The following is a 12257-nucleotide window of genomic DNA, read 5'->3' on the forward strand; positions in this document are numbered from 1 at the left end:
TGCTGTGGTTTGAGTATCTGTCCCCTCTGAAACTCATGCTGAACTTTAACCCCCAATGTGGCCGTATTGAGAGGTGGGACCTCAAAGAGGCAACTGGATCACAAGGTCTCTGCCCTCATGGGCTAATCCATTCATGAATTGATGGATTAATGGATTAATGGGTTATCTATCATGGGAGTGAGACTCGAGGCTTTATAGAAGAGGAAAAGAGACCTGCACCTGTTAGCAAGCTCAGCCCTCTTGCCATGTGACGCCCTGTGCCACCTCGGGTCCCCGCGGAGTCCCCACCAGGAAGAAGGCCCTCACCCCGTGTCGAGTCATGCATGCCCTTGGAATTCCCAGCCTCCAGAATTGTAAGAAATAAATTTCTTCCCTTTATACATTACCCAGTTTCAGGTGTTCTGTTATAAGCAACAGAACACAAACTAAAAAATTCTTTCTAACTGGAATTGTATCCTTTGACCAACATCTCCCTAACCCTTCCCCTCCCCCCAGTCCCTGGGAACCACCATTCTACTCTCTCCTTCCAGGAACGCAAGTTATTTAGATGCAACTTTTTAAGATTCAGCTTTCTGAGACTGCATCTTGTTTTTTAACACAACAGAAACCTTGGCCCTCTCTCCTCTTCAGGCCGTAGAGAGCCTCTTCTTGCTCTTCTCTGAGCTTCATGGCACTCCGCCTGCAGGTTCCATAATTGATTTGACCTTACTGATGGATACTTAATTTGTCTTCTCATCTTTTGCTACTACAAACAGCAATGCCTTGCTTAACCTTGTGTACACATAATTTTGCACACGGGCAAATATGTCTCTGCAGGATAAATTCCCAGAAATGGACTTCTGAGTCAAAGGGGGATGGACTTGTAATCTTGAAAGCTCTTGCCGTGTCATACTCTATGTTATTCACCAGTGACTTCACCTTCTTCCTGTAAACCCTGCATGTATTCCGGCGTGTGTTTCTGCAATCATTTAACCAGTTCCCTGTAGATGGGCATGTAAGTTGTTTCTAGATTTTTGCTAATACAAACAATACTTGCGCTGTGAACACTTTGCACCACCCTAGTGGGAGTCAGGGACCACGAAAGTCTCTGTGCTTTGGGACATGACCAGGCAGCCCATTTACCTAGAAATCTACTGCTGTTTAAATGAAGCTTCTTTTGCTCTCAGGCCAGTGAACCCACACTTTCTTCGTAGCCCTCATTTGCCACGAATCCCTAGTCCGGACTGTTATACAAACTCTGGCTGACATGGGGTGAACCTACAAAGCACCCTAGAATGGGTTTCCTGGCTGCTTTTGAGCAAAAGAGGGGGGGTGCTTATTAAAAGCACACTGTGCCTATATCCAACTGTCCTAGATTCCAATTTAGACGATCTAGTTAAAATCACCAGAAGTGAAGTGCTGACCTCACTGTTGAGAAGCAACAGCACTCTTGAGTAGAGGTGGCAGCAGGGTCGATAGGTTCAGATTATTCTGGAAGGCAATTCTTTCACGCCAATCGAAGTTTTAAATAGGTAAATCTTTTGGCTGAGCAATGCAACTTCTAGGGTACTTTCCTGAAGAAATTACCTGAACGTGTTCACAAAGTTATGTATTAATTCCAGTGTTATTTGGAAGGAGGAGAATGGCAACAATCCAGATATGAAGTGATAGGGGACTGGTTCAATAACATATATGTTTACATTTTAATGTAGCCATTTAGAAAAGACTGACGTGATATGCATGTGCTAACATAAAAGATATCCGTGATGGCTTCTAAGTAAAAAGTTGGTAGTGGAATACAGATGTAGTGGAATACTATACAGCAGTGAAAATGAACCCATTAGAACCAAAGGTATCAACATGGACTACTCCCATAAAATGTTGAGCAAAAAATAAAAAACCGGGCCGGGCGCGGTGGCTCATGCCTGTAATCTTAGCACTCTGGGAGGCCGAGGCGGGTGGATGGTTTGAGCTCAGGAGTTCGAGACCAGCCTGAGCAAGAGCAAGACCCTGTCTCTACTAAAAATAGAAAGAAATTATCTGGACAACTAAAAATATATAGAAAAAATCAGCCGGGCATGGTGGCGCATGCCTGTAATCCCAGCTACTCGGGAGGCTGAGGCAGGAGGATCACTTCAGCCCAGGAGTTTGAGGTTGCTGTGAGCTAGGCTGACGCCACAGCACTCACTCTAGCCTGGGCAACAGAGTGAGACTCTTGTCTCAAAAAAAATAAATAAATAAAACAGTTCTGAGAATAATTCATATGGCATGACAGCATTTATATAAAGTTTTAAAACGTGCCACACAATGCCATGTATTGTTGACAGAGAGTGATATCTATAATAAATAAATGCACACAATAAACAATACTAAAAGTGCACGGAATAAACGAGAAAGCTATGTGCCAAATTCAGGACAGTGGTTCCTTCCGGAGGGGGGAGAACGAGATGAAGCTAAGGGAAGAAGAAGGGAGGGTTCCGTTTCTCAGGAGGAAGGCGTGCGTACCTGGGGATGGGTTGCTGCCTTTAACTCTTTATGAATGACGGAAATATTTCAAAATATGTTCCTTAGTAAGTGACAGGGCAATCTATGCCGTGTGCTAACTCCGTGAATGTTCAGATAGACAGAAAGTGACAGCAGTGCTGGTGACGGCTGACAGGCTGCTGGGGGAGCTCTGTGTTCTCCGGGCATGATTTCGTTTTACTCTCTAGGGACCCCAAGGGACGAAGCTGGTGTAGCCCAGTCCTGATCCAGGGAGGGGAGGGGCCGTCCAGGGTTTTACCCGCAGTGAGCAGCGGGCTGAGTCTGGAACACAAACAGTTCTCACTCCCAGTCCCACACTCCTGGGTGCTACTATGCTTTTTAAAATAAAAATACTTGATTGTTTTTCTATCAGTAGAGATTAAAGACCCTATTAACACTGATTCCTTTTAGAAGACCGGCTTGGTGAATGGAGGGACTGGGTGTGTTTTGTACTTTTGATATTCTACCTTTTGGGTGTTCTTGCATCTTTTTGAATAAACTGTCATATAGGAAAAAAACATTTGAAAATGAGGGAAAGAGGAAAGAGCACAAGAAACAATGTCAGAGAGTGTCTAACTCTACCCCAATTTGCTCTATGATCTTGGGCAAGTCGATTCCCCTCTCTAAGCCTTCATTTTTTTATTTTTGACCTATAAAATGGGGAAAACAAAATATCAACCTCACAGTGCTGTCTGTAGGTTAGAAGGAGGTCACAGGTAGGAATCCACTTTGTAGAGCGTACATCGCCCTCTGATACCAGTTTTGTCAACATGGGCACGCAGGCAGAGGGCTACAACCGAGTCAGTAGATGAGACCCCTGCTGCCCCCAAGCCCACCCCCACCTCTGTCCTTTGTCCCAGAAAGTCTTCTCAGAGTCCAGATGGGACCAATGGCGTGAATCTTTCCAAGGGTCCTCATTCCCACGGGACTAGGTGAGCCGGGTGAGCCGGGTCCTCTCTGGCTGTAAATAGCTGTGCGTCAGCTGTGGCCATTCGCTATCCAAGGCCGCCATCTGGGCGCCAGCACCTGTTGCCCGGCCCAGTGACTGGCACGTAGTAAGTGTGGAATGAATGGATGAATGACTAGGTAAATGGATGGATGGATAAATGAATGAATAAGGCAACGAGCAAATGTGAATGGGACAAGGAAACTCAGCCCTCACTCAATTCAGCTTCCTTATCCATAAATTGGGAATCATGCAAAGACTTTCTCCAGCCCTACAATTCAATGACACGAGCAAAAGAAAGCTGATCAGCTCTGGGAGTAGGAAGGGACATTGGCTCAGTTCTGAGGGCGGTGCCAGCTCACCTTTGTTTTGTTCACTGTGGTTAACCCCGTGGTCCTCAACCGAGGTGATTTTGCCACCCAGGGGATGTCTGGCAATGTCTGGAATCGTTCTGGGTTGTCACACTGGGGGTTGGTGAGGGGAGAGGTTTGCTACTGGCATCTGGTGGGAAGAAACCGGCCATGCTCGACTTCTACAACAGGACAGGCCACTGCCCCCCAGCAAAAGGGACCCAGCCCAGGCGCAGAAGGCTTGGAATTAACTGACAGTCTCCAAAGTGGTCCAGATGATGCTGGTTTTGTTTGTTATTTTGTTTGATGTGCTTTAGTGTGGCCTTTCAAGCCTCAAATAGCCCTATTTTGTCACTACTTTCTGATGTGCTGTGTCACTCCGGGCAGCCAATTCTTCTCTCCGGACCTCAAGCTCCCTCTCTGGGCAGCCTGTAACCATAATCTCCAGGAGTCTTTTGATCTTTAAGACATGATATTTCCTTCTTGGGTTTTGTCCCCACTGGGGTCAAACAAACCAACCAAGGCAGGCTGGGGAAGTCCTTATTGTGGAGTCTGAAGGTACAAGGAATAACCACCGGATTGGGCGTTCATAATGATGATAAGATGAAGGACTGGTATTTTTGTAATAGCTTTTACAAAAAATACACCCATTGATTCACCTGCCAGTCCTGCCTGACTACTAAGGTAGACGTTGTAAACAGTCCTATGAAGGGAAAATTAACATCGTCCCTACCAGGAAACCGCATTCCAAAGCAGTCCCATGACTCTGCTAGTCCACGAAAGGCTTCTGTGACTACAAACATGTCTCTGCCTTCCCTAGACCTCTCAACTACTAGGTGCCAAAGCCAGCGTCTAAACTCAGCTCTTTATTCATTTAAGAAAGTATTGAATGCTTATTACACATATTTCTGGAAAATGCCCAAAAGTCGAGGGAATAAAAAACATCGCCCACAACAGTCCCCACGCCCAGAGCCCACCGGGGCCCCCATCCCCGTGCCACTCTTCAATTCGAAACACGGGTCTCTGCGTTGCAATTTGTTTTACTTGGTTGTTTCTGGTTGTTTTCATACACACCATATAATTTTATATCTTGCTCTTTTCGTTGAACATTATGGCAGAAGCGTTCCCCAGCTCTCGCTCCTTCTCTCCTGACACACTGCACCCGCGTGATCATAGGCTGCTGCTTGCAGCTCCGTGTCTTCCCCAGCCCTTCTGCTGCGGCTGGGCATTTCAGATATAAACCTCCAGCCTCAGAACTTGTGCTTTCTGCACTTTCATGGGATGCCTCCCAGTCTGATGTCCCATCATGCCATCAACGCTAGAAAAAAGGAAGAGAGCGAGAAAGAGAGAGAGATGCTGCCTCCCCAACTTGGATGGCAGAAGTAACGCTTAGGTGACTTCTACATGGCTGGGCTCTGTCCCTACAGAGAAGAGCGACATCAGGATGCATTTAATTAAAGCTTTGTCTCTCCTGTTTGACTCTGCGTTTGGTTACCGGTGTTGGTCTGTTGTCCTAACTCCTTGAGGGCAAGAGCCAGGTCTTAGAGTGTTGACGCTCTCATGCTTACTCAGTGTCAACCAGAGAAGAAAGTCAGCACCCAACATGGTCACTGATTGACTGGTCGACCGAATTTGAGTCGGGCACTGAAGGTATGTGATAAAGGAAGACTCGGCCAAATGGGACTACCGTGACTGAAATTTTTAAGTGCTCTGAGCAGAAGGAATTTCTTTAACTCAGTGGTCATTGAAGTACCTAGAAAAAAATCATCCTGTTACAGCAAGTGATGATGTTGCTGGATCCCTGAGGCCCTAGAATCCCACTTTGACTCATGCTCAGCGGGACTGGGTTTTGCACAGTGCTTACTTGACCATCATCCTGGCTGAGAGTAAGGCCTGCAGGCTGCACACGTTGCAGACCACAGATGCACGTTCATCTGTGTTGAACTTGGCCTTAAGTTTGGAGGCAGCCAGCAAGATCCCAGCTCGTATATGATCTGAGGAGGAGGGGACAGTGGGGACAAGGAGGGGACTTTATCTGGTGGATACAAAACTCTGCTGGACGGTCAGGTTTTCAGTAGGAAATGGCTGACTCTGAACCCAATGGGATTTACTTCCTCCGGTGCTTTGTAGCTGCTGCAGTGAGAATCATTTCACCCTGCGGGCCCGGGGAGTGGGAGCAGCCGCTGTGGAGAGGAAGCTGCTTAGGGAATCCTGCTTTCTTGCACTTCCTTCTGCTCCTGTTGGCTGTATTCGGGTCTTGGAGGGCGGGAATCACTAAGGAGATCACAGGCCTTGGAAAGAGTCAAAAGATCACCACCTGCTGCACAAACCCACACCTGTTTCCTGCCTCCTGCAACCCCAGGCACCTAGAAGGCAAAATGAATAAGGAACACATAGAAAGTCAGGCAGCGTCACACGTTCCCAAACTTCTCTGATAACCCTGATAATAAAGGTCTCCAAAGGGGCTTTTCAGCTTCCCAAGACCCACCCCTGGAGACTCAGATGTGGTGGGTCTGGGTTCAAGGTGTAGGGGGTTATCATCTGGGAAGTTAGAAAAGTACTATAGCCCACTCAGCAGAAACACAAACCAAATGAGAGGGAAGGGGGAAGAGACTGCTTCAGGCTGAAGAGGTGGATGCCAAGGGACAGCGATGTCCCCTATTTCTTAAGAGAACTAGTGGCATGCCCTTTGGAGGCAGGAAAACCTAGTTCTGAAACTCAGCTTTGCTGTGTGACCTTGAAAAGTTACTTACTATCCCAAAGCCTCAGTTTGCTCATCCATAAAATAAGAATAATCATTTCTACCTAATCAGGTTGAGAAAGAATTAAATGAATGCAAAGCACCTATTCAGCACTCCGCAAAGCCATCGAAAATGAAACGTGACAAATATCACCAGTATTATGGCCAAGGGGCATCGGTGTACTTTTTGTCACCTTGCTCTGTGTAGACAACACTTGTTGCCCTAGTAGTGCTTGCATGCGCGTTCCCTCTCTCTCTCTCTCTCTCTCTCTCTCTCTCTCTCTCTCTCTCTCTCTCCCCCTCAGCCTCCCTGTGATCATGGGGCCATGTTTGTGAAGAGACCCTGGCTGACCACGGGACCCAACAAAGCTCACCAGCCAGTGTCAGGACTTAGCTGTCACTTAGCCTTATTTAGCAAGGTTAACAAATGGCTCCAAGAATAATTGTCAATTACCTGCTCATTTCAAAAAACCAACAGTGTCAGAGCTAGGAGGGCCCTCACATCATGTCTAGTCCACCTGCCCATTTTGACACAGGGAGAGAGAAGACAGCAGAGGAGACCCATGCAAAGGTATGACAGCGAGCAGTGGCCAAGATAGGACAAACCACCCAGGTCCCCCACCCCCTGGCTGCGTCCAAGCTCGTTGCCTCAAACCACAGCTGGGTCTCGGGAACTGGATGTCCCTACCCGTCACCCTCTGCTCTTTTTGTCCCATTATCTTCTTCTCACTCTGCAGCCTACAAAGACGGTTGACATCAATCATTTTATAAAAGTGACAGTGAGCATAAAATCCACGCTTTGGGGCAGATCCACATCTATCTGATCCTATGAGGGAGACAGAATATCTCTATTATACAAAACAGGCTGCTGAGCCTCAGTGAGGTTGACGGGCTTGTTCAGGCTCACTCAGCTCGTAATGTAACAGCAGGATTTGAACCCAGGTCTACCTCTGAAGCCTCAAAGCTGCCCACCTTGCACCAGGAAACCTACTTGGCCCCTGAATGACCTTGACCTGCCCTTGGTCATCCACATACCCTTTCCTCCCTATACCCGCTCCTAGCCCAGTGCCACCAGCGGCCTGGAAGGAACGCTGGCTGCTAATCGATGTTACACAACAGGAACATTTGTTGATGCCAGTTGCAAACTGTTGCAGTCTATATAGATTAAGCCACTGCCACCAACTCCATGAAAGTAAATGAGCCTTTCCAACGGCTGCTGAAATAAATTTCAATGACAGCACTGAAGGGCCCGGAGACTGTGGCTGAGCAAGTGTCTCTCTGCAGAAAATCGACAAGGACAGCTATCAGTCCGAGCGCCTTTGTCCCCAGGATGTCACTCCTCTCTATCTAGAGATCGTCACTGGGGATGTTCGGACTGCTCCAGCTTCCCGTTGCAATGACGACAGTAAAAACCGTGACAGCAGCTGGCATGTACTAAGCACTCACTATGGGCGAGGCGCCGTCCTAAGTGCTTTGCATACATCAGCTTAGCGAGCGATGACAACCCTAGGAAACAGGGAACTGAGGCCCAGACAGTGAAGCCATTAACCAGCCATCAGCAGAACTGGGTCTTTAAAAAGTAGATAAAGCTGATTGCAGGGACTGTTCTGCCAGACAGCTGCCTGGGCCGGCTCTTCTTTAAAATTGCTGGATGGTTCTACTTTCAAGACAAAAATAAGTCACAAGGAATCAGCAAGGTATAGGAGGCCTGGCCCTACCTCCCTACCTCACCAGCTTTGTCCCTAATCACCACGCTTTGCACTCCCTGCCCCCTCGCAATTTCTCTTTTGCACCCACTTCGGCCCGGCCTCTGTAGGTCTTCACAGATTCCTATGCTCCTAATCTGCCTCATGATTCTAAATCCTCAAATCTTTCTGCGTCTCTCACAAGGTCACTTTTACATTATTTTATTTATAAAAAAAAAAAAACGTATCTGTCCCCCATCAAAAGCCCAGGACAATATAACCATGAGCCAGAGCACATGGCTTAAAGAAGAGAATGTGGCCTGGTTTTTACATCCCCACTGATTCTCTTAGCTGGATGTCTTTGTACAATGAACAACCTGTGCAACTGTACGTGGCAGTCCTGTCCTGAACTAGGTTAGGGTCCCATTCTCTCTGTCCTGTTAGCAAACAAGCTTTGTGCTTTCCAAGCATTTATCGTATCCAATAGGATTGTTTCTACTTTGCTGTCCCTGCCTCCCCACCCCCCACTGTAAATATAAAACTGGACCTTGTGCCCTCGGCTTCTGTGGTCCTAATGCTTAGCTCAGCCCTGGCATGATCAACCCCAGGTCTTCAGGAAAAGGAAGGAAGGAAGGGAGGGAGAGAGGGAGGGAAGGTAAAGGGACTTAGAGTCCCGCCTGGCAAGCCAGGGCCACCCTGGAGTCTGGCAGAAGGTGGAGGTCCTAAACCCCCAAGCTAACTGGTGTCTTCTCTCCTCTTCCAAGATGCCGGCCCTTACCTGCTGCCCTCGGGGGCGCCGGAGAGCAGCGGCCTGGGCAGAGACAGCCCCAGGGGGACAGTGGCGACCGCCCCCCCGCGTCCCACGCAGTGGGGGGAAGAGCTGGGCGAGCCCGAGCTGGAAGGGACAGCCCCCTCCGCGCACCGCGACGCCCCGGCCCTGTCGCCGCTGCTCCCAGAGGCCCCCACCCAGCACACCTCGTCCCCCAGGAAGAAGCCGCCTCCTCCCAAGCAGGTGAACTCGGCCAGGAAGCAGCTGAAGCCCAAAGCCACCTCCGCCGCCACCGCGGTCCAGTCGGCGGGGTCCCCGCCAGCGCCCTCGGGCCTGGGTCTCCTCCCCGCGGCCACAGGGAAGCCCCGCCCCCCGGGGGACCCGGACCCCGTGGTCGCCTCCCGGGAGGCATCGGAGGTGCCCGTCTGGCCGGAGCAGAAGGAGGGCGCGGTCCCCACGACGCCCGCGCCCCTGCAGATCCCCCCGTTCACCTCGCAGCCCTACGTGGCCCGGACCCTCCCCCAGGAGGCCCCCCCGGAGGACGCCAGCGCCATGGCCCTGCCCGACAAAGGCGAGAACGAGCTGACCGGGTCCGCCTCGGAGGAGAGCCAGGAGACCACCACGTCCACCATCGTCACCACCACGGTCATCACCACCGAGCAGGCCCCAGGTACGCGGCCCCCCTCCGGCACCCCCGGGCCTGGGCTTCCCCGGGCCCCCCGTTAGTTGCCACCTACTGAGCACTGACCATCGGCTCGGCTTGTGGCTCAGAATTCACATCCCCATTTTACAGATGAGACAACCGAGACCCTGAGACCCCAAGCAACCTGCCCAAGGCCACACGGCTAATAAGAGAGACCCTAAACCTTTCAACCTGGGAACAGAATTTTCACCTGCTTAGAAGGAACACGCCTTGTCAAAGTGCTTTGGCTTTTACCATCACACGTGTTTCTCTAGATTTAATAAAACGCGCTCCCGTGATCCAGTCTTTCTTCTCCTGTCTCCTGTCCCATCTTCAAACGTGACAGAGGGACCCCCAACAGTCAAGCAGACATGGATTTTGGACAATTGCGATGTGGCCGCCCAGGAACGAATGTGAGGCCTGGGTCTGCGTCCCGCTCACTGTGAGACCTTGGCCCCAGATGCCACCCCTCTCTGGGCTTCCGTTTACCCCCCTCTGAAACGGGGATGAAACGTCAGGCCCACGGGGACGGGTGGGTCACCCCCATAGCCTGGCTAGAGGATGCCTAGCAGGATATAGTCAGGGGTCATTCCGTGTCAATTGTTATTTTTATCATCATGTTGATTCTGGAGCTGAAGAATTAGCAGCAGTGGGAGAAGCAGGGACAGGTCCCCCTCGAGACCCCGTCCCGCCCTACAAGCCCACCTGCGTGCGAGCTTACCTCTGAGCTGTTCCTGGTGTGCTAATCTGAGTGCTTCCCTCCAGCTCCCTGCAGTGTGAGCTTCTCCGACCCGGAGGGCTACATCGACTCCAGCGACTACCCGCCGCTGCCCTTCAGCAGCTTCCTGGAGTGCACGTACAACGTGACGGTCTACACTGGCTACGGGGTGGAGCTCCAGGTAACCCCGGGAAGGTTCCCCGCAGCGGTTGCCTCTCCCAGCAGGAGTTCTGTGGAGGATTGTCCGAGCCAGGCTTCCTGGGATCCTCCTAACCAGTTTGGTTTTCCCTTTTCTCCAATCAGGGCAATTTCAACTGGGTTTTGATGTATGAGTAGGTGTTCCCAACTCAGTGCTCCTCTGAAATAGCTTGGAATGCACGGAGGAGACATGTTGATAAATTGGCAGGCATTACACACAAGAGGAAGGTCCCTCGATGCCCTGCTTGTGTGTGTGTGTGTGTGTGTGTGTGTGTGTGTCTTTCTCTCTCTCTCTCTGACACACACACACACACACACACACACACACACACACACACTCTCTAGGAAGCCCCACTTGGTTCATGTAATTCTTAAAATTTTGCCTGTAAGCTAAGAAAAAAAAAAAAGCAGGGTGGCACAGCACTCACACATCTGGGTTTTAAGTCCTACCTCTTGCAGTTCAAGTTGCATGACTTTGAATAAGGAACTTCAACTCTCTGAGCCTCAGTTTCCCCATAAGTAAAATAGAAATCGTGTTACTACTTTACGGAGTTTCAGGCAGCAAAAATGCGACAGTGCACAGAGAGCAGAGAACACCTGGCCAGTGCCCAGCAGAGCGAGAGAGCAAGCACTCCGTGCATGTTACCACTTACCCCCGGCAAGCTAATCGCCCTAGTTCCGTCTTCCCCAACTGACCACCCCGTCTTTACAAGTCATTCTGAAATGGACAAAGAAGACGCGCCTGGGTGTGGGGAGCTCACTGTCCCACAGAGGAGGGGAGGGAAGTAAAGCTGGAAAAGGAGGCTGGGACCACGTAGTGTCAGCTCCTTCTGGGCAAAGACCTAGGTGGGTTCCTTTTTCTAATGGGCAATAAAGAGCCACCAAAAGATTTTGAGCTGGGACAGTATGACCTTACTGGAACTTTATTTATTTAAGGTTTTTTTTTTCTTACTTGCCCAAGAAGGATTAAGCCCCTCAGCAGCAGAACCTGTGGTCTTTGCAGTCCCCCAAGCTATGCACAGTGTGTGGCACATCGTAGGTGCTTAATAAATGTTCACAGAATTAAAATAAACTGGAGAAAATTTGTAGTCCAACGGCTTCTGGTGCTTAATGAACCCTTTCCTCCATACCACGAAGAGACCCACTATGTGTCTAATAGTGTAAGGAGCCCTTTATCCGGCACAGAAGAATTCATTCATTGAACACTTACTACACACCAGGCAAAGCTGTCAACAGAGGGGGATACGGGTTGTGCAAAATGATGCAATGCCTTCCCTAAGAATTCACAGATTGAGACAGAAATACATAGGATGTTATTCGATAAGGACTCTAGTAGGTGTTCATAGAGGATGTTGTGGAATCACAGTGGAGGAATGGGCAAGCTCCTAGGAAGTCAGGGAAGGTCTCACAGATGAGAGCAATTTGGGTGGGGCTTTGGCGAATGAATAGGAGTTTATCAAAGAGAAATGGAAGTAAGATGTGTGGCCTGAAAAGGGAAGGGCTGTAGGTGAGGCTTGCCCCACTTAGATGAGGGGCAGAAGGGCTAGAATCCCAATCCCTAATCATAAAAGTATAAATCTTCAAAGTGGGCACCGAGAACTGACCAAAGACCACCATGCATGTACACATACTCCATTTTTTCAACCTCACTGTGTACAATTAAAGTA

At 49.7% G+C, this 12257-nt stretch overlaps 1 protein-coding gene across 1 annotated transcript in view; it reads left to right on the plus strand.

Annotated features, from left to right (window-relative positions):
• The first annotated feature begins 7043 nt into the window (after positions 1-7043).
• The window catches only part of SEZ6L (seizure related 6 homolog like), a 74537-nt gene continuing 69323 nt past the window's right edge, over positions 7044-12257 (plus strand). Inside the window, exons 1-4 of the mRNA XM_045534712.1 lie at positions 7044-7109; positions 7823-7943; positions 8988-9662; positions 10440-10573. Of these exons, the coding sequence (XP_045390668.1) occupies positions 7044-7109; positions 7823-7943; positions 8988-9662; positions 10440-10573 (996 nt within the window). The remainder of the gene's footprint in view (positions 7110-7822; positions 7944-8987; positions 9663-10439; positions 10574-12257) is intronic.

This window comes from Lemur catta, chromosome 21 (assembly GCF_020740605.2).
Source record: "Lemur catta isolate mLemCat1 chromosome 21, mLemCat1.pri, whole genome shotgun sequence".
NCBI lineage: Eukaryota > Metazoa > Chordata > Mammalia > Primates > Lemuridae > Lemur > Lemur catta.